The 19,100-nt window shown below is 42.3% G+C and overlaps 1 protein-coding gene across 5 annotated transcripts in view; it reads left to right on the top strand.

Annotated features, from left to right (window-relative positions):
- The window catches only part of NELL1 (neural EGFL like 1), an 883,212-nt gene that overhangs the window by 209,712 nt on the left and 654,400 nt on the right, over positions 1-19,100 (top strand). For all 5 annotated transcript variants that reach the window (XM_003993068.5, XM_003993069.5, XM_045039061.1 and 2 more), the window contains 2 exons: positions 2,778-2,851; positions 9,436-9,535. In XM_003993068.5, coding sequence (XP_003993117.2) covers positions 2,778-2,851; positions 9,436-9,535 — 174 coding nt within the window. The remainder of the gene's footprint in view (positions 1-2,777; positions 2,852-9,435; positions 9,536-19,100) is intronic.

The following is a 19,100-nucleotide window of genomic DNA, read 5'->3' on the forward strand; positions in this document are numbered from 1 at the left end:
GGAATTCCAGGCGCTTGGTGGATGTACGGTCTCCCCACGCAAATATATTGGGGAATCCACATCATCACTGGGACCAGTGAGTCATGGTCAAGAAAATCGAGGCACAAAAGGTGGTTTTGGATGACTTTTTCTTTTTGAATTAACGTTTGTTTACTTTTGACAGAGTGAGAGAGAGCTGGGGATGGGCGGAGAGAGAGGGAGATACAGAACCCGAGAGGGAGACACAGAATCCAAAGCAGGCTCCAGGCTCTGAGCTGTCAGCACAGAGCCCGACACGGGGCTCATACTCAGACAGCAAGATCATGACCTGAATAGAAGTTGGCTGTTTAACTGACTGAGCCACCCAGGCACCCCAATAATGTTTTCTTTTGGAAGGAAGGGAGGAGAGGTTGATTTAGAAAACTCTCTATTTTTTGTGTTTGTTCTGGAACAAAAGCAGAACTTTTGTATTTGCTTTTAATGTTTGAAAGGGCATTGAATAGCAGAAAGAATTCTTAGTTGGGAATCAGAAATTTTGACTGGTTTTTTGCTCTCAATTATAGGCACATTAATTCTAAAATTATTTGTTGTTATTAACAGTAAGCCCAGAGAGGCACTGAGCTTGGGGCTGGAGGTAAAATGGTGAAATACACCTAGGCCATCATGGAGGTTTTAGCTAGCAGGAGATGTGTATAATGAATTGGACAACTGAGAGAGAATGTGAGGTGTGCTATGTTGGAGCTAGGTCCAGAGTTACAACGCAAGGGTGAAGTGAAGGCAGTTCACCAGTCCTGGAAATCAAGAACAGCTTCGTGCTGGATGTCAGGCCTACATTGCAGCTGATGGGTGTAGAGGGTGGGGGTTTTCCAGGGGAAGGTGGATGAGGCTGCCTATTCCTGGAGAATAGTATGTGTAGAAGCAAAGGAAAGCGTGGCTGGGGTATATGTGGAGTTGAATGTTTGGGAGGGTGAGTAAATACAGAGAAATTGGTGAGCTGTGGAGCTGTGAAGCTTGAGAAGTAAGGAAAAGCTACATGAATGGCTTTGTTTGCTGAATTAAGGAATTTGGACTACATTCTGAGGGTATCTCATGACCCATAGTGATTTTTAAAGCATGGCCTCATATTTGCAATTAAGAGAGGATAGAAAGACCCCAGATGGTGGGGTGTAAGTGCTGGGGTAGATAATGGTGCCATTCACAGAAAGGACATATTAGGCTAGAACAGATTCAAGTTTGGTGTGGCTGGTTGTAGGTCTGGTTCCAACAGGAAGCAGACTCTGAAATGGAGATTTGCGTGTCCTTTATTAGGAACTTTTGTCAGGATCGGTTCGGAGGTAGGAGTGAGATAGTGAAGGAAGCAGAATTGACCAGATGAAGGGGTTGAACTGTAATGCAGTTACAATAAACAGTCATTCCTACAGGGAGTTCTGGAGCTGGAATGACCTTTCAGAGAGATTCCTAGTTGGGGCCAGGGGCCGGAACTTTGTCCTACCTTCATCAACCACTCATTGTATGTGGGCTGCCCTAGAAAGAACATTTGAGCTTGGATAAAGTGGCTCCTTTCAACCAAGGGCAAGTCCTGGATCATTATTCAGTTGAGCTGTTGGTCATCAGTTGTCCCAGCAGCTGCAGGAATGAGTCCTTTGGCCGTCGAGGGGGATCTGGGTAGCATGTCACAATATCCACTACAGGATCATGATGATAAGTATAACCAAATCTCTGGGCTTTCCTCTTTCTGTGGGTAACAAGAGGGAGTTAGACAAGTTGATTGTGAAGGTATGTATATACTTGAACATTCCATGAGAGTTGGAGGATTGTAGAACTAAGAAGCTACCAAATGTAATTAACCTGTTTTTAACAGATGCAGAAATGGAGGCTCTGAGAGGTAAGGTGGTTTTTATAAGACAGTGAGTAGTAGAGACGTCTTAGAATGCATGTTTTCACTTCTGCCTCTCCTGAGGACTAGGGTAGAAGGATCCTCCTCTGTGCAGGAGAGGGAGTCATCAGGCCTTTGCTTTCCTGTTCCTGGAAAGTTTGATGTGGCTGGAGAACTGGGTGGAGACACGTTAGGGTCAGATCAAATTAACATATTCTGCACTGGCTTAAAGTTGGGTCCGCAAGTTGAGGTGAGGACTGAGTCTCAGGGGAATCTAAATTGAATGGTGGGAGTTCTATTTATGCTTTTAACTTTGCTACAGAGCCTGTCTATTCCGTGCCCTTCCTAGTGACCTATAGAGCTCACCTTCCCAAAGGCAGTCTCTCTAGTGCATTGATAAGTACTTTACTGGTTTGGCTTGTATTTCTCAATAGTTTCTGAACTTCATAGGAACATAGAATGTGAGGACACGCATTTCCCACGATGACAAGGAAAAAAAAATCGTGTCCTTCTGCATGGCGGCTTAGGTTCTGATGAATGGCACATGAGTCTCCTTTTACCCAGTTGTTTATGTCTGGAGTGTATGAATTAAAGCTACTGCTATTATCCTCCATGGTGATGTGACAACCGCTTCTTCCTTGTTTTGACTTCTATCCACATCACTTCATTTTGTAGTTCCTTTGACAGATCTGACGTTGAAATAGTTGTATATCCTGAGTTTGATGGGCTCATGGCAAATGTAATGAAGATGACCATTTGATGGGGACTCGGTAGTTGTCCTGACACTCTTCCCATGACTTATGGGAACAGTTTCCTGTTGTTTAGAATCAGAGAATCTGTGGAATCTGTTGAATTTGGATGGCTCCATGGAGGTCAATTTGTTGCATAGCCTGACTGACCCATTTTTCTGTTTTTGTTACAGCAAAATGTATCTATGGAGGAAAAGTCCTTGCAGAAGGCCAGCGGATTTTAACTAAGAGCTGCCGTGAATGCAGAGTAAGTTTCAATCTTACGTTCCCCATCCATTGGGGGGAATTAACATATAGATAGATTGGCTTAGTTAGGGATCTGGAGTGGAACATGTTGGCCTGAGTGGGTGTCTGAGTGGTGGTCTGCTGTCCGGGATGGGAAGGTCCCATCCACTGTCATTGCGTGGCTGGGTGGTCGTCAGCTGTGGAACATAGAGCCTTGGGAAAAAGTACTGAAGGATGTGAGAAGGCACAGGGAGCCAACAACAACCATAAGTCAGTGAGGTTGGCAGGTGGCCCTGGGAAAGGGTTTTGAGTTGATTTTGGGGAAATCGGTTTGTGATGCCAGCTCTGGATGGTGCCATCTCTACTCACAAGTGTCTTATATATTGTGAGAAAATGCCTGTCTCCTGCCTGCCCTCGTCTGTCTCTTTCTTTTTTTTTTTTTTTTTTTTTTAATGTTTTTATTTATTTTTGGGACAGAGAGAGACAGAGCATGAACGGGGGAGGGGCAGAGAGAGAGGGAGACACAGAATCGGAAACAGGCTCCAGGCTCCGAGCCATCAGCCCAGAGCCTGACGCGGGGCTCGAACTCACGGACCGCGAGATCGTGACCTGGCTGAAGTCGGACGCTTAACCGACTGCGCCACCCAGGCGCCCCTCGTCTGTCTCTTTCTTGAAATAAGATGTGTAGAAGCATAGATCTTCAGTAGTCGGTCAGCTAACCTCCCGTGCTCAGCTGCTGCATACTAGCATAGTACCAAATTCTGGGTATATAATGGTAAACACAACAAAGTCCCTGTTTTTCTAAAACTTGCAGTCTAGTAAGAGAGACCGATAATAAGGAACTAAATAAGCGTATGATGTAATGCCAAATCATGCTGAGACGATAGAGAGCTTTTGGGTAGGTGTGGGTGGTCTGAGAAGGCCTTTCTGTGGAGGTAATATTTGAACAAAGTGTGGGAGCTATCCTAGGAATGTAAGAGTGAGAGACGGAGGGAAGGAGGGTGCACAAATACAAGGTGGTACATTACAGAGCAGCCACCTTCCACTGAGGAGGCACAGCTGGGGTTGTGGGGCATCTCCAGAGAGGCTGAGTGGAACCACTGCATCTCACAATAGCCATCTTTACAAGTGCTTGCTACTACATTAGTTCATGTGCTTCTCATCACACCCCTGGGGAAAAGAAAGGAATCTCTTTTATAAAGATTGAGGAGAATGAGGCATTTAGAGACCTGGAGAAGCTCTCAAGGAGCTTGAATACATTTCTTTATGGGGGCCTTGGTTGGAGGTGGGTGGACGAAAGGCTCTTTTCTGTCTCTCCGGGACTAGACTCTACCCCAGGGGTTCACACCCTCAGACTTTCCTATTGTATTTCCCATTCCCACTTTCTTGGCTGCACTGGGAATGCCAGAGATCTGTGTCTCCAAACAGTCTGGTGGGCACGTAGGTGTGGTGGTCTTTGTGCAACGGTAGATGCTGTGCACTGAGGCTCCGTAGTCTGCAGCAGAGGCAGGGATGGTGTGGCAGCTAGGGTTCTGTGATCTCTCAATCAGCAAGGCAAGCTACCAGACCTGGGCTTGGGGGAGCCGGTGGGGTTTTCTCCAACCTGAGGCTGGCACATTACCACATTGGATGTTGGGTGGATTAAATGAGATAAAGCACGTGAAGTACTTGGTAGAGTGTTTGGCACAAAGTAGGTTCTCAGTAAATGTGAGCTCTTCTTATACCACACCATACATGTCCTCTCTGAATATAAGATTGATAGACGTCCTTTTCTCTGTAAATTGTTTAACTTTTTTTTTCTTTTTGAGAGAGCGTGCATGAGTAGGAGAGGGGCAGAGAGAGAGAGAGGGAGAGAGAATCTCAAGCAGGCTCCATACTCAGTGTGGACCCCAACATGGCCTCAATCCCATGACCCTGGGATCATGACCTAAGCTGAAATCAAGAGTCAGATGCCCAACCACCTGAACCACCCAGAAGCCTTGATTGTTTCACTTCTAGGAGAGAGATTTGGATTCTAAAACCTTTTTTTTAGAGGCAGCTGGGATGATTAAAGGCAATTTCGCCCACTCTGCTGATGATTCCAGTTTGTTTGTTTGTTTTTTAATTTTTAAAGAAATATTTATTTTTGAGAGAGAGAGAGAGAGAGAGAGAGAGAGAGAGAGAGAGAGAGGCAGACAGAGTGCGAGTGGGAGAGGAGCAGAGAGAGGGAGACACAGAACCCAAAGCAGGCTCCAGGCTCTGAGCTGTCAGCACAGAGCCTAATGCAAGGCTTGAACCCATGGACTGGACCGTGAGATCATGACCTGAGCTGAAGTCGGACACTTAACCAACTGAGCCACCCAGGCACTCCCCGGCCCCCACCCCCCCACCAGTATCTGTCTTTCATGTTGCCACTTAGAGGTAGCAATGCCCTTTATCTTTTATATAGAAACAGTAGTTGACTCTGGCAAGGGTCCCAATTATGACTCGATCTTTTGTCAGAGGATCAAGGCAGAGAACTTTGGAAACCTCTGGAAGATGTGGGCCTGGATTGAAATGCCAGCTTATTGGAATAGCACTTAGTACTGCTAATAGCACATTGTAGATGCTCTGTCTGCTTGGGTTCGTCTTTTACTGCTTTTGTTTGCTTTGATTTTTACCATTTATAAAAGTTGGGGCAGACAGGTTATTCCCTTTGCACGCGTGGTATGTGTGTGTATATATGTGCATGTGAGTAATTTCATCTTTTAAAAAGTCATTAATTTCTTTTTACAGTTATTTATTAAATGTTTCCTTTGTGTATGGAAAAGGGTCATTGACAACTATATTTCTTGAGCATTTAGTATTTTTTAGACACTTCTTTTAAAGCATTTTAAACATACTATCTTCTATAAAACTCGTAATTATCCTGTTAGTTAGGTGCTATGATTATTCCCATTTCACAGATGAGAAAATTGAGGCACAGAAGATCAGTCACATGGGTAGTCAGTGAGCTAGCTTGGATTTAAACCTGTGTGGTCTGGCTTTACAGGTTCCTTTCTCAGCCTCTCTACTGCCACTCCTGATGGTGTTAGACTTATTTGGAAATAATTCTCATTTCTGAATTTTAGAAGCTAGATCCAGAAGCAATGAATGATCACTCTTTAGTCTGTCTGAGAATACCAGGTTGGTGAGGCTATGGCTCATTGATTCTCTTGATGAATGGGGTAGTATTTATAACTGGCCATAGAACAGCCTTGGGGACACATTTAATGGATGCTGTCAGCAGGTAGAGGAGGTGATGGGCATAGGATGCCAAGGTTTTGAGTCCCTCCCAGGCAGCCTTTCTTAAGATTTAAACCCTGATGCCCAGTGGTACCTGTTGCATGTAAAGAGTTAACGTCTCTCCTAGGCGTCTATACTGGTACTTTATAAGTACTGTCCTTGGGAGAACTGAGCAAGTAATTAATTCTTGGTCTTCTGTGGTTCAAGTGCAGATCCCCATTTGACAAAATGCTGCCTAGAGATCCTTTCATTTTCATTTTCCTAGGATCATTTTAAAACCTTAGCAACACCAATTAGATAAGAAACAAACTCTTGTTTCAAATATTTTCACCAAGTGTTTTCAGAAGTTAACATACTTTTTTTTTTTTAAAGATGAATAAGCTCTTCTAGTAGTCTTGCTTACTTTGTCCAATTATTGCTGCCCCGCAACATTTCTTCAGGCCAGCAACAATTTTTGACTTAACGGTGTGAGTTGTTATTAGAAATTCAGGCTGAAACACAGTGATTAGTAAAGAACTTGAAAGTGTTTATATTTGACCGATGACCTAGAGAGTGTCACTCTAAATGAGAAAGAATGGAGGCATTGTATTTTTCTACCAACACAGAGTTCTAGGGGTCATAAAATAACATACCATAATCAGGAGGGTTTAAAATGTTAATTATCAGATACTTCTCACTAGAAATAGTTTTAAAAATAAAGTTAAAAAAGGTTTTGTGCCTAATTATGTGGCTGGACTAATGGATGTGGTGGCACTTTCGGTACTGTAATCACAGTTCGTACTATTTCAAGATCATGCAACGGGGTTTGTCTCTATTTAAACATTTCAAATTACGATCTTGCTCATTAAATATGTTAAAGGTTGATTAGAATTGTCTGATTTAATCAGCCAAGGCAAGCCCTTTTCATAAAAAAAAAAAAAAAACTTTTGTGAGTGATTATATTAAAAAAGTCTTCATGGCATTTTAAGTATTATTATTATTATTATTTTTTTACAAAAGCAAATATGCACTCTAGATAAAAAATTTTGAACATAGAGGAAAATTACAAGGATGAAAAAGGAAATCGCCCCAGGATCTCACCATCTAGACATAATTGTTTTTTAACAGTTGCCTTTTTGACAGCAAGAATGAAACTTATCTTATTGTCTCAATTTGAGTTCTGCTAAAAGCAGACCCTGAACTAAGGATTTCAGAACAAGGTAGGGCTCTCAGAAGCAACCAGTAAGGGTGTGGAGGATGCAGAATGGGGTAAGGCAAGGAACTGAGTGAGGGTGGGATTTGGGCTGAAAGGCCTCAAATACCCTGGTTCCAGGAGGGGTGCTGGAGTACTAATTGGACCCCAACTATTGTGTACCCTTGAGGTAAAGAGCCTCCCATGCCTGTCATTCCCTGGCTTTGGGCTGTGGCAGTGGGGATGTACAACTTGTGGGTAACTCTGTCTGCTCTCTGTGTGGCAAAGTGGTGCCAATGCCCAGAACACTATCTGAGGGTGGCAAGGATGAGCCATTAGCAGAAAAGCATTCCGATGGTGGGGGTTGGGCACACAGAATTCATAAAGGGGATTCAGCAGTTTCTGTCACTCCTGTTTTTGCAAGGAGGCAGTAGATAATAAATACATTGGTATTGAAAGATATTGTAGAGGCATTAACAGTAAGTAAGCATTTTGCTTTCCTGTGCAGGAAAGCTTATGCTGCTGATCATAAAGTTATTAATGTCTATTGGTTCAGTGTCCTGTTGCAGAAATTAAGGCACAGCTGGTAGGCACCCTGGCCTAGGACCAGTGCCCACTGTCAAGGTTAGGTGCCCCCCCAGTATGGCCTGGATGAGAATGGAACATAGCTGTGATGGGGAGTGAAGGTGCACAGGTACCAGGCTGTATTCTCACATCTTAAGTCCCATTTTAAGATGGGAGAAAAGCAAGAGATCTGGATATCTTGGGACAGATAGAAAAATGAATGGCAAGGAGGACAAAAAGAAGACACTGCAAAGAATATTGGAAGCAGGACTGTTGGGGCTGAAAATAATGAGACAGGAGAGGAAACCATGGTGCAAGTTTTCCAAATGGTGGATGAGTCGTTTAGAAATTAAATTTATATTTGATGTTTAGAGTTTTGTTTAGGTTCATAGTTAGGAGTAGATGTGCTTGATGAAATGGTTTACTGCGAAACCAGTGGACCGTGGGGCCACTGGAATGCTAGTGTCTCAGAAATGGAAACCTCTGTATCGCCCCCATCTCTCCTGGCTAGCCAGCTCCATCCCATTCCCTCATTTATTTTGAGAAGTACCTTTTGGTCTTAAGTGAGACTCCTTTTCTCAAGCTGGCTTCTTAGTTGACTTAAATAGCTTCTTAGGAAGAGGAGAGAAAAGCTAAACATTTTAGATAAAATAAAAGACTCTCAAACCCTTTTTTATAGTAATTAATGGACTAATATTTAGAGTTCACAGTACAACTAAATACAGATGCTAGTAATGCCACCAAAGACAACCTTTGGTGAAATGAGGTCTTACAGATTCATCAGGTGAATATTTAAAAATCTATTGTAAGTGATTTTACTTACATATAGGGAGAAATCCAATACTCCTCTAACTCTCCATTCAGTTCATTCGTACTTGGATACCCTGGCTCTTGTCTATTTCCTCTGCCAGGAAAGTCTCCTCTTCCCCATTTCTTTATTCATCTTTGGCATCTTCCTTATAATTTCTTCCCACTTAAGCAGTAGCATTCTCCCATGACACATCATCATACCCTTTTTAGGACTTACTGTACTGCATAATGGTTAAGAGAGTTTTGTTTTGGGTTTTTTTGCCCCCCTCCTTCCTGTATCCAGACTAGGAACTCCTCAAGGGCAAGGAAGAGGTCTTAAATTATCTTTGCGTTAATGGTTTGTGTGATCCAGGAGCACTGAAACTACCTCATAGCAGCCTATGAGAGCTCACTGTTCATAACTTCCTGACTCCGGTCAGTGATACTATGTTGGTAATTCAAAATTGGTCATCATTGCAGTATTCATATCACAGAAATCAGCAAACCGTACAAAGTAAGGCTCCCCCATTCAGCAGCCCATTGTGAACTTCCCAGCAATACCACTGTAGAGTGACCTTCTGCTACATAGAAGATACTCGAAACTTATTTGTTGAAGTTGGGGCTGTGTAGACCTAGAAAAAGAAATGTGCCTTCTCTTCCAGGAGTGTCATCCTGGAAGTTCTATTTGCAACTTTGTCATTATTGTGGAATTCCTAGGAGTACTATTACTTATTGAAACTTGTTATCACTGCAGGCTGTTAACAATGAGCATTTTATGTCTGTGTCATCAACTAAGAAATATGAATGTTTTTTTTGTTTCCTGATTATTTGGCTTCCAGGGTGGAGTTTTAGTAAAAATTACAGACGCATGCCCTCCTTTGAACTGCTCAGAAAAGGACCACATTCTCCCAGAGAATCAGTGCTGCAGTGTCTGTCGAGGTAAGTGGGCTTGGTGGTGGAGTGGTGCTTGGGATGAGGGTGGGGGGCATGAGGGCTTAATGAATAATGTGAAGATCGTAACATGGGTGCAAAACTCTGCTCTGCTATTTGGAAACTTGAATATCCTATTTACCTTTCCCAGTCATAGTCTGAGCAGTTCTAAACCTGAGGGTAATAATAGTCTGTTTCACAGGACTGCTGGGAGGGTTAACTGCAAAAATGCATAAGTACCTAGCATCATGCTTAGCATGTGATAAATGTTCCATAAGTGACAGTTCCTATAAAAAGAATGATAGTTCTTGCAATAATGGTTATTATAACCATTATCATTATTACATTTTTCTCATGAGTGGCATTGGCAAGCAGACTGTTGAGCCTTTCCCATGGACCAATTCCTGTATCTAGCAGACAGGGACTTCTAGTGGATCCTTATTTATAGGATTATATGCAACTTTTTTACTTTCGTGCAAGGAAAAAAGCTTTAGCTAAGTAACACCTAATTGCTAATTCATTCTGGAGCAGAAATTGTTTTGCTTCCTTTTCCTGGAATTTTCTCCTTTCCCAAAATGTGTCCTCTTCAAATTGTGGATCAGCTATCCCTTCATTTCTGAAAGGTCTTGCCCTGGCAGATTTACATGGATTAGGAGAACCTAAAATTCATTTAAAATCTTACAAAACAAATCTGGTTAAACTCCTATCTATTTTTTGGAAACTATACCTGTCACACATCTTTCTTCACATTCTCAAATACCCGTGGAGTTGATCCTTTTTGGCTCCTTTTGAAGCTTCTACAGCATAGCAGATTTAGCTCTGGTTACCTTATATTTCACTTTTTTCTCGTTTTTCTCTAGCATAAGAGTTGGCACATATTTAATGTAAAGGGCCACAAAGTAAACATTTTAGGCTTTGTGGGCCAGAAGGTTTCTGTTGTAAATATTCAACTCAGCTGTTTTGCAAAAGTAGCAGAGACAATGGGTAAATAAATGGGTGTGGCTATTCAAATAAAATTTTATTTATAAGAACAGGTAGCAACCTGTAATTTGTTGATCCTCTCCTCTAGCATCTTCTGATCTATAGAAATGTTGTATATTTTATCATGGAGTGTTCAGCTTATGCAGAGATTTCTCTGCTTGGTCTTTAGAAAGTTGTATTTTGGTAAAATTCCTAGGAAAACGTAGTGTGTTGATAGCCAAGAATAGCTAACGATGCCATCAGAAAATCTGCCCTGATTTTTCTGCCTTTTGGAAATAAGCATGTTTGCAGCCAGGATGCTTTAGAAACACCTAAAGATTGACTGGAATTTTCAGAGGGATGCATTTATTGGTAACGGATAGGGTTGTTAGGTAGGTCTTATAATTTAATGCAAAATCCGTTACTTGCTATTTGTTGAAGTGCCAAGTGAGACTCAGTTTATGTAAATCCTTCCTGATTTATGGTTTCATTAGAGCAGAATCATTGATTATCCCACAGAAATTCAAGAGGAATGTCATTGCTCTGACCCAATTTACAATAGACCTCGTGCCACTGCTTCTGCTAATACTTCTCCAGAAGGCGTGCACACCTTTACCAGTGAAGATGTTGACAGATGTGACCTCTCATTGAAAAATAGACTCATTCAAGGCCCCATTGCTGCAACCTGGTGGCTTTTACCAAACCTGACATGGCTTTGAGGGAAAAGTGGGAGGCAGGAGTAACCCTTCCTAGATTAGATCATAGCTAGGACCAATTTGTGAAATCCGGGCTTTTCTTCCTTCTCCTATCTGCTGCCTTCTGAGGTGGGAAACTACCAGCTTTGTTGGGAGGGGGCCGCTTGCTGATAGTTCTTTCGGAGGTGTCTGTATCAGACAGGGTTATTTACGCTTTTCGACAACTCTGCATTTTGATAGGAATGAGAGAATGTCTTCAGGAAAGATACGGTGGTGAAAGAGTTGAATTGACCCATTTGGATATCTGGATTTTCTTAGGTTTCTCCTCTTGACTCCCACCTCAGCGTTCAGACACTGGAGTGAAGAGAACGTTATGTTAGACAAAGGCCCTTTTCAGCACCATTTACTCTGTACCATGACCTCTGTTGACCCCAAGTAGAGCAGAGCCCAGAACATCCTGCTCGCCTGTCCACATGCTGGGGCTTGCTCTGCACAGCAGAGAATCAGAAAAGGTGCATTTTCCTGTGCAGTGGGTTATTCTCTTTATTATGAAAACACAAAATTTATATGTTGGTTGACAAAAAGGCAACTCAGGAGACCTCTAAGGTCTGCTGTCTCAAACTGTGCTCTCCATGAATTTTATTCCAGATCTCTTAATCCAATTATTTCCCAAGAACATCTTTAGAAGTAGCATAATAGTCTTTCCTAATACCATGGGAAATATTTTTCTCCTTGGATTTATAGTTGTCTTTTACCTTTTCCTCTGTGTTTCCTGTGTCTTGCAAGAAGAGGAGGGGTTGGTTCGTTTCTGTTCTGACAAGACGTGCAAAGCCCAGTGGGCCTCTTCTAAGGCCTATTATTCAGTTCTTCACCACTCCCCACCCCACCATCCTTTCCCCTCTCTAAAACAGAAAGTAATGAAAAGGTGACAAACACTCAATTTCTATGTAAAGTAATTTTTACCCTGCATATGGAGAGGCTGTACCATTTGCTTTGTGAATTGAGATTGTCTCCTGACTGGCAGGCAGTAAGTGAGCAGAGAGGCGGGCCTCTGATGACCTGAGATGCGTATTTCAGGGATGACCACAGTGGTGTGATTTCAGTTGTATGGTTTCTGCTACCCTGCTGTTATTGATTACAGAAACTGAAGTGGCTGTAGCCTCTCTCAATACCTCCATGAAGGCCCTTCAATTAGCATATTTATCATCTCTCTCTGTCTTACTGTGGATGTCAGGTTATTAGTCTGAGGAAAAGCACCCCATGAGAGCTTATCATTCCTTAGCAATCTGAGTCACAATCTTCCTTGGGCCTGTTTAGGGAATGGAAGTTTTCTGAGGTTTGTCTTCATTAGGCCTCCAATGAGCTGTCCTACCTGAGGAGGTTTAGACTGGGAATTTGAGAAGGCACAGAGAGTGCTCTGTGCTTTCTGACCCCAGTTGGCTGGCTATATGATATGCATAAAGTGCTTTAACTTTTAAAATTGCATTTGTTTTAATGATTATATTTTATGAATTCTTTAAATGTAGGAGATAAGGTAGGTGAAAAAACATTCTTACCACATAGAATAATTCTATCACTGTCAGGTCAGTGACTTCGAAGGAAATGATTTTCAGTACCAGATATTCAATAGACTCTCTATATTTCACATAGGAAATAACGTTGAACCCATTTTGCTGAGTTCTGACCATTTCGCTCAAGTTATAACTTGGTGACATGATTCTGAAACTCATTTTATTTGAGTCATGCCTATTTTCTTATATGGTTACACATTTTGCCTCTGCCCCCCACCCCCTGACTGATCCAGGAGAGAGATGAAGATTTTCACTGAGTTTTTCTCTTTGTGGGAATTAAACGTAAGACTGTAGAGTTAAGAGTAACAGGCTCGGACTGACTTATGATGTTCATTGTACCAACACAACTGATATCCAGACTCTAGGGGCGTGGCACTTTGTCTCTATAAATCTTGGACCATGCCACATGCTGTAAGGAATTCCTGGGCCCTTTAAAGGGAAATGAAGGTAATCAGCTGAATTGGTGGTTAAAGCCACATGGCTGTTGGTACACCCGGGATGTCCCTAAGGAAGGGACAATAGGACAGTTAGGGAAGATTCCTGCCAAAAGACCCGAAGTGATGGACGTTGGCAGGAAGAGGCCGTTTTGCAATTGCTGAGGTCCCAAGGTATCCAGTACCACCCAGAACATCCCCGTTCCCCGTTGCAGTTTCTCTCTGATGCTTCAGGACAGTTTGTGCTGGCAGTGTGAAATTTCTTTACCTTCCTCATGACGTTAAGGCAATGACTGTAGCAGGAGCCTGACCACGTAAAGTGTGAGCCCATAAGGTGGTGAAGGGGGAGTGGGCCCCGAGTGACACTGATGCCTGTGCCCGGAAGAAGTAATAAAAGCATGAATGTAACCTCAGCAGAGAAAAGAGTGCCCCTGAATTGGCAGTGGTCTCAATTAAAGGGGGGCAAAAAGCTACGAACCTTGACTGTGCATCCTCCAGTTGCTCCAGGAAACGACACTGATCATTTGACACATTCCAGAATTCTTGACACACACCTCAGGGTTTTATTCCCCTCATAATTTGGCTCTAATTGTATCTTCAAGGTTGCCAGTGACTTTGGAGGGTTTTTGTGGCATGTTTAAGATTTTCGGTGTTGGGGAAAAAATTCTTGCCAACATCTGTTCCCAATGTGTTTATCTGTAATTTTAATTCATGCTCACTTGCCTTGTCATCTGGTCTGGACTGAAATGAGTTGAGATTATTTGTACTATTTAAGATTTTATGCCCTCAATTAAATCCTCCTAAACACTCTTGGCATCGTATGATTTTCCCCCCTGGTCTTCCTCGTCATTCTAGTCTCCAGCAGAATTTGTAATTGAAATAGTTTTACAGAGGGGACTTTAGGGTATTTGAGGTCAAAAGAGGCTCTTGATGAGTATATCATCTAGCACCTAAATGGAGGAACTGGCAGTTAGCAGCTGGGGCAGGTTCTGTGTGTACTGGTAGATGGAGTCTTATCAAAATCCCTGCAGCCATGGCCTGAAGTGGATCATAAAGACAGGGCTCTCCGTTTAACCGTTGAGGCTGGGAGCAGAGGGCATTTGAAGAGTACTGTCTCTGGAGTCTGTGACATCTGTGGCCCCAGAAGTGCTGCAGTATATCGGGACCCACAGAGCCTCTGGAAGAGGGCACGTTGTCCCAGACAGAAGACTTGAAACTAAGGTCAGGCTGCCTTGGACAAATAGACCCTTAAGTGTTGACTATTGCAGAGGAAATGGATTGTTCTTTAAGACAGAACCTGTAAGGATCCAGAGCTCAGTCACTAGCGGGCTCATCCTGTTGGCCTAACCATTGTGGACAAGGAGAAAGGAATGTCCTCACCCCCAAGGGCCCAGGCTTCTATGGTGTGTGTGTTGGTTGTGGAGTACATGTGGGTGTTCAGTTGTCATAGGATATAGTTGGGTCATATCCCTCCTAGCTGGTCCATGGGTGGAGAGATTCCATACCAATGAGGCACATGCAATATACTGTACTTAGTATACCTTAGCCCCTATATAACTGGGAAGGTTCGGCATCAGTGATGTGAGAGGTACTGGCTTTCTAGGATTTGAGTTAAGAGTGCATTTTTACATCATCCAGGCACATCATTTCAGAGGCAACTTGCCTACCTGCTGGGGGGCACATTAGTGGTAGGAGATTGAGGGTAGGAAAAGGTGCTCTATGTGGAATCCAACTTTAACTATGTTAGAGAAACCATCTTGCCCAAGAATGGTGGCCTATTCGTTCCTTATTGTGGAAGAAGTCACAGTAGCAGATCATAAAGGTACTTGTCTGTTACTAGCTGTAGAAGCCAGAGGTGAAGCAGGATGGGTGGATGGTTTTGGTAAAATTATAAGAGGGTATGGAGTGGGATCTAGAGAGTGGCAGTGCATGTGTGGGGGCTCCTTTTAATAGGTGGGGTTTATCATATGCAGATAAGGCCAGTGGCTTTAAAGACAGCAAGTTGTTTGACAGGTGTTACGGTCTTTCACTGACAGCAGAGTTCTAGATACAGGGCCACTAGGCAGAGTCCACATTTTCGATTACTCCCAACTAAAAAAATGTGACCTCAGGGTTTCTGTCACTCCATTAATTTCCTTGAACATGTTATGAGTACATGCGGCTTCATGTGTTTAGAACTCCCATCCTTTGGTCAGCTTCACTCAGCCTTTAAATTGCTTCGGATCTTGTGTTATGACCCTTCTCTGTGATATGCTCTTGAACACCTTGTTCTCCATCACATCATCTCCTTCTAATCCGATACTCAGCATCGGTCATTTTTGCTAGAGGGTCAGATGACTAAGAACATCGTTATGCTGTTGACAGCATTTTTTAAATTCTATGCCTATTGCCTAGCACAGTGCCTGGGCACCTGCTAAGTGCTCAGTAAATACTTGTCAAATGAATGCACGGTGCCTCTGCTGGGAACTAAAACAGGCATTTGAGTAAACGCTGGAACCTGATTTCTGCAGATTATGTGCCTTCCTCTGAGGATCTGCTCATGTTCACCATTTGAATGTGAGCTCCAAGTGGGTCTCACTCAGATTAGTATCTTGTTGAGGGCTGATGTTCTGTTGTGTGATTAAGTTGTTCTGCTTCTGACGTAGAGTGTCCAGGCAGCAAGTTGTCAAGGAATGTGTGACCTGGAGAAAGAAACAAAGTTTGTTCTTTTGGTAAAATCGAGGTGTGCCGTGGATTCGAAAATGCTAATGGCTGATGGAGTCCTGATCTCTTATCATTCCTGGAATGTCCCTTGATGATTAAAATCACGTCTGGGCAGTCATGTGGGGCGGGGTGGAGAGACAGGTGTTAGAATCATATTTGGATTTATATCTCTATTTCACCCATCACCGTTTAGCTATGTAACCACGGAGGAGGTAGTTAACATCTTTGAGCCTTGGTATATTTGTCTTTAAAATACTTCCAATTCTTCTGGAGAACTGAGAGGATTTAGTCATTAACTAAACAAATATTTATTGACGACCTATAATCTGTTGGATATTGCTATGGGCACAAGGTGACCAATCTTTCATAGTCCTTTCCTTTGAAGAAGTGAGCTTCTAATGGGGAGGTAAACATTGAATAAACACAGAAATAAATATACAGTAATTGTGATCACTACTATGAACAAGAATAATAGGATGTATGGAAGAAAATAATGGGGATTTCTTTAGACTTGGGAGACCAGGGAGTCTTTTCTGAAGAGCTTGTGGTTAAGCTGGGACTTAAAGACTGAGTAGAAATTACTCTGGCAGGGGTGTTGTGAGTTGGTGGAACAAGTTAACAAAGACTCTGAATCGGGAGAGGTTGGAACAGTAGAAGAATTAAAAGAAAGACTGATGTGGTTGGAGAGAAATGATAGAGAGAGAGAAAGGGCCTTCTTTGTTGCCACGAGACCAAGTTAAAGATTTTGTATTTCTCGCAAGTAAAATGGAAGCCCTGGGAAGGTTTTTAAGGGGGACAAGGACACGTTCCAATATGTGTTTTAAAAGGATCCCTTTGTGTATAAAATGGATTAGTGACTGGGCAAAAAGGGCACAGGGAGGCACATGAGGCCCTGTCTATTTGAGAGATGATAATAGTTTGGAGTACAGTGGGCTTTTCTTATTGTTGTGGAGGAGAAAATGTTATGTTCAGGAGATACATACAACATAAAATTAATATACACAACCCAGTTTTAGAACATTGATTCTCTGCCCAGTGATGTCCAGTTGTAGTAAATTGTAACTTGACCTGAGCAGGCAACTTCTCTTTCTTCTCTCTAGCCCTCACCACTGTTGAGAAGTGTCAGGGTCTCATTTTCATGGTGTTTTAAAAATTTCCCCTAAGTTTCATTCCAGGATGGTTTTGTTGATTATTTTTTTCTCTAGTCTTTATATTTTAAAGTTAAGGAAATTGAGGTGATTTTGATTATTAGCAACTTAGGCTTGGGCTGGTAGTTTTGTGGTTTAAACCAAAAAGGTGGAACTCTCAAAAAAGAAAATCTTTTCAGTGGGTTTATCTAGGTGGATGTACTATATTACATGTAAAAGATGTCTGTAAAAATTGACACAGGGGGTGCCTGGGTGGCCCAGTCGGTTAAGTGTCCAACTTTGGCTCAGGTCATGACCTCACGGTTAGTGAGTTCAAGCCCTGCGTCAGGCTCTGTGCTGACAGCTCAGAGCCAGGAGCCTGCTTCAGATTCTGTGTCTTCCTCTCTCTTTGCCCTTTCCCTGCTTATGTGCAGTCTCTCTTTCTCTAAAATAAATAAGCCTCAAAAATTTTTTAAAAAGCTACCTTTTAAAAAATTGACTTTGTATTTTCAATTTATATTTCTTAATAGCAAAGCATGTGAAGAACAACACGTGGCATTACCATATACTTTTATTATAATTTCACAACTCTGTACCTAGTGATAAAGATTGAGTTGTGTTAGAGAAATTGGCCATATATTTGCATCCAGAGAAACATGGTGTACTTCTCTGTATGTTTATAGATTCCTTTGTTCCATATCACATGTACCTAGATATGATATAAATTTAAGTGTTTGAAGTGACTTAGACTCTTGCCATATTAGGAACTTGGGAAGGTTCAGTATTTGAGGGGTCAGGACAAAGATGATTCCCAGTGTTCTGGTTTAGGTGGATAAAGGTGTGGCAGATGGGTATGGAGAGTCTGGGAGCTTGGATTTGGGAAGTAAGATCAAGAGTTTAGTTCTGGCTGGGGGAGCTATGAGTGCCTGCGAGGACATCCAGATGGATTGTCAGGTGGCTGTTGGCTATCATAACCTGTAAAGTGGGGTATGCTGGATAGTCAGTGCTATTTCCTGTGCCCTTACAGAGGACTCTGAGCCTTTATTCTTGTTTCTAGGGAAGGGTAGATATTCTCAACCACGTGCCAGAAATGATAGTGTGCAAGCATTGACCTACACTTAGTTTTGCTAAGAACGGATGGGCAGAATCTGGGGTTGGGTCCTAAGTGGACCTATTTAGAAACATTTTGTAAGACATAGAAGGGTTGAGATCCATTGAGTGTAAGCATTAGTTGTCTCAACTTCCAAGTATTGAAATTGTATAAGAATTATTTCCTCAGTGTTCTTAACAAGAACTTCAGAGTCAAATCATGATCCTGTCTATGTTAACTTGGATAAAAAAGTGAGTCTCAACCACATTTTCCTAATGTGTGAAGTGAGGATAATAGTGATTTTTAGCAGTGTTAAGGGTTTTGTGAGGTAAGGTGTTTAATATGCTTAGCACTATGTCTGGCATGTTGGAAGAAGTCAATAAATAGCAGTTTTTGTAATTAAGATGTTCTCTGTATTTGGGCCAGTCCTAGTCGAAAGAACTCACTATGTGCTTCTATTATAGGAGAATAATTCTGGAGGCTCAAGTCACTTATTCAAAATAGTCAAGTAAGCACTGCTATAAACATTGGGGTACATGTGCCCCTATGCATTGTCAAATTGGCTTCCATACAATACCCAATGCTCATCCCAACGAGTGCCCTCCTCATTGCTCATCACCCACTTTCCCCCAACTGTCGATGGGGATGGGGGTGGGGGAGAGAGGAAAGTTGGTGATGGACATTGAGGAGGGCACTCGTTGGGATGAGCACTGGGTGTTTTATGGAAGCCAATTTGACAATAAATTATATTTTAAAAAAAGTCAAGTAAAAGAACTTGAATATTGGGCTGTGTGTGTGTAGTCTACAATCTGGTCACAGCTTCTAATTCTGAAAAAAAAAAAAAGATTTAAGGAAGAGGGTAAGTTTGAGTAGTCTCATGCATCAGACCATGTTGATAACCAGCTGAAGGAAAAATTATATAAGGGCTAGCTAGAGGGCTTGTTAAGAGATTATAGGTAGCAACTGAAGACTGATATCCAGGAAGGGAAGAATC

Source organism: Felis catus, chromosome D1 (assembly GCF_018350175.1).
Source record: "Felis catus isolate Fca126 chromosome D1, F.catus_Fca126_mat1.0, whole genome shotgun sequence".
NCBI classification, from domain to species: Eukaryota; Metazoa; Chordata; class Mammalia; order Carnivora; family Felidae; genus Felis; species Felis catus.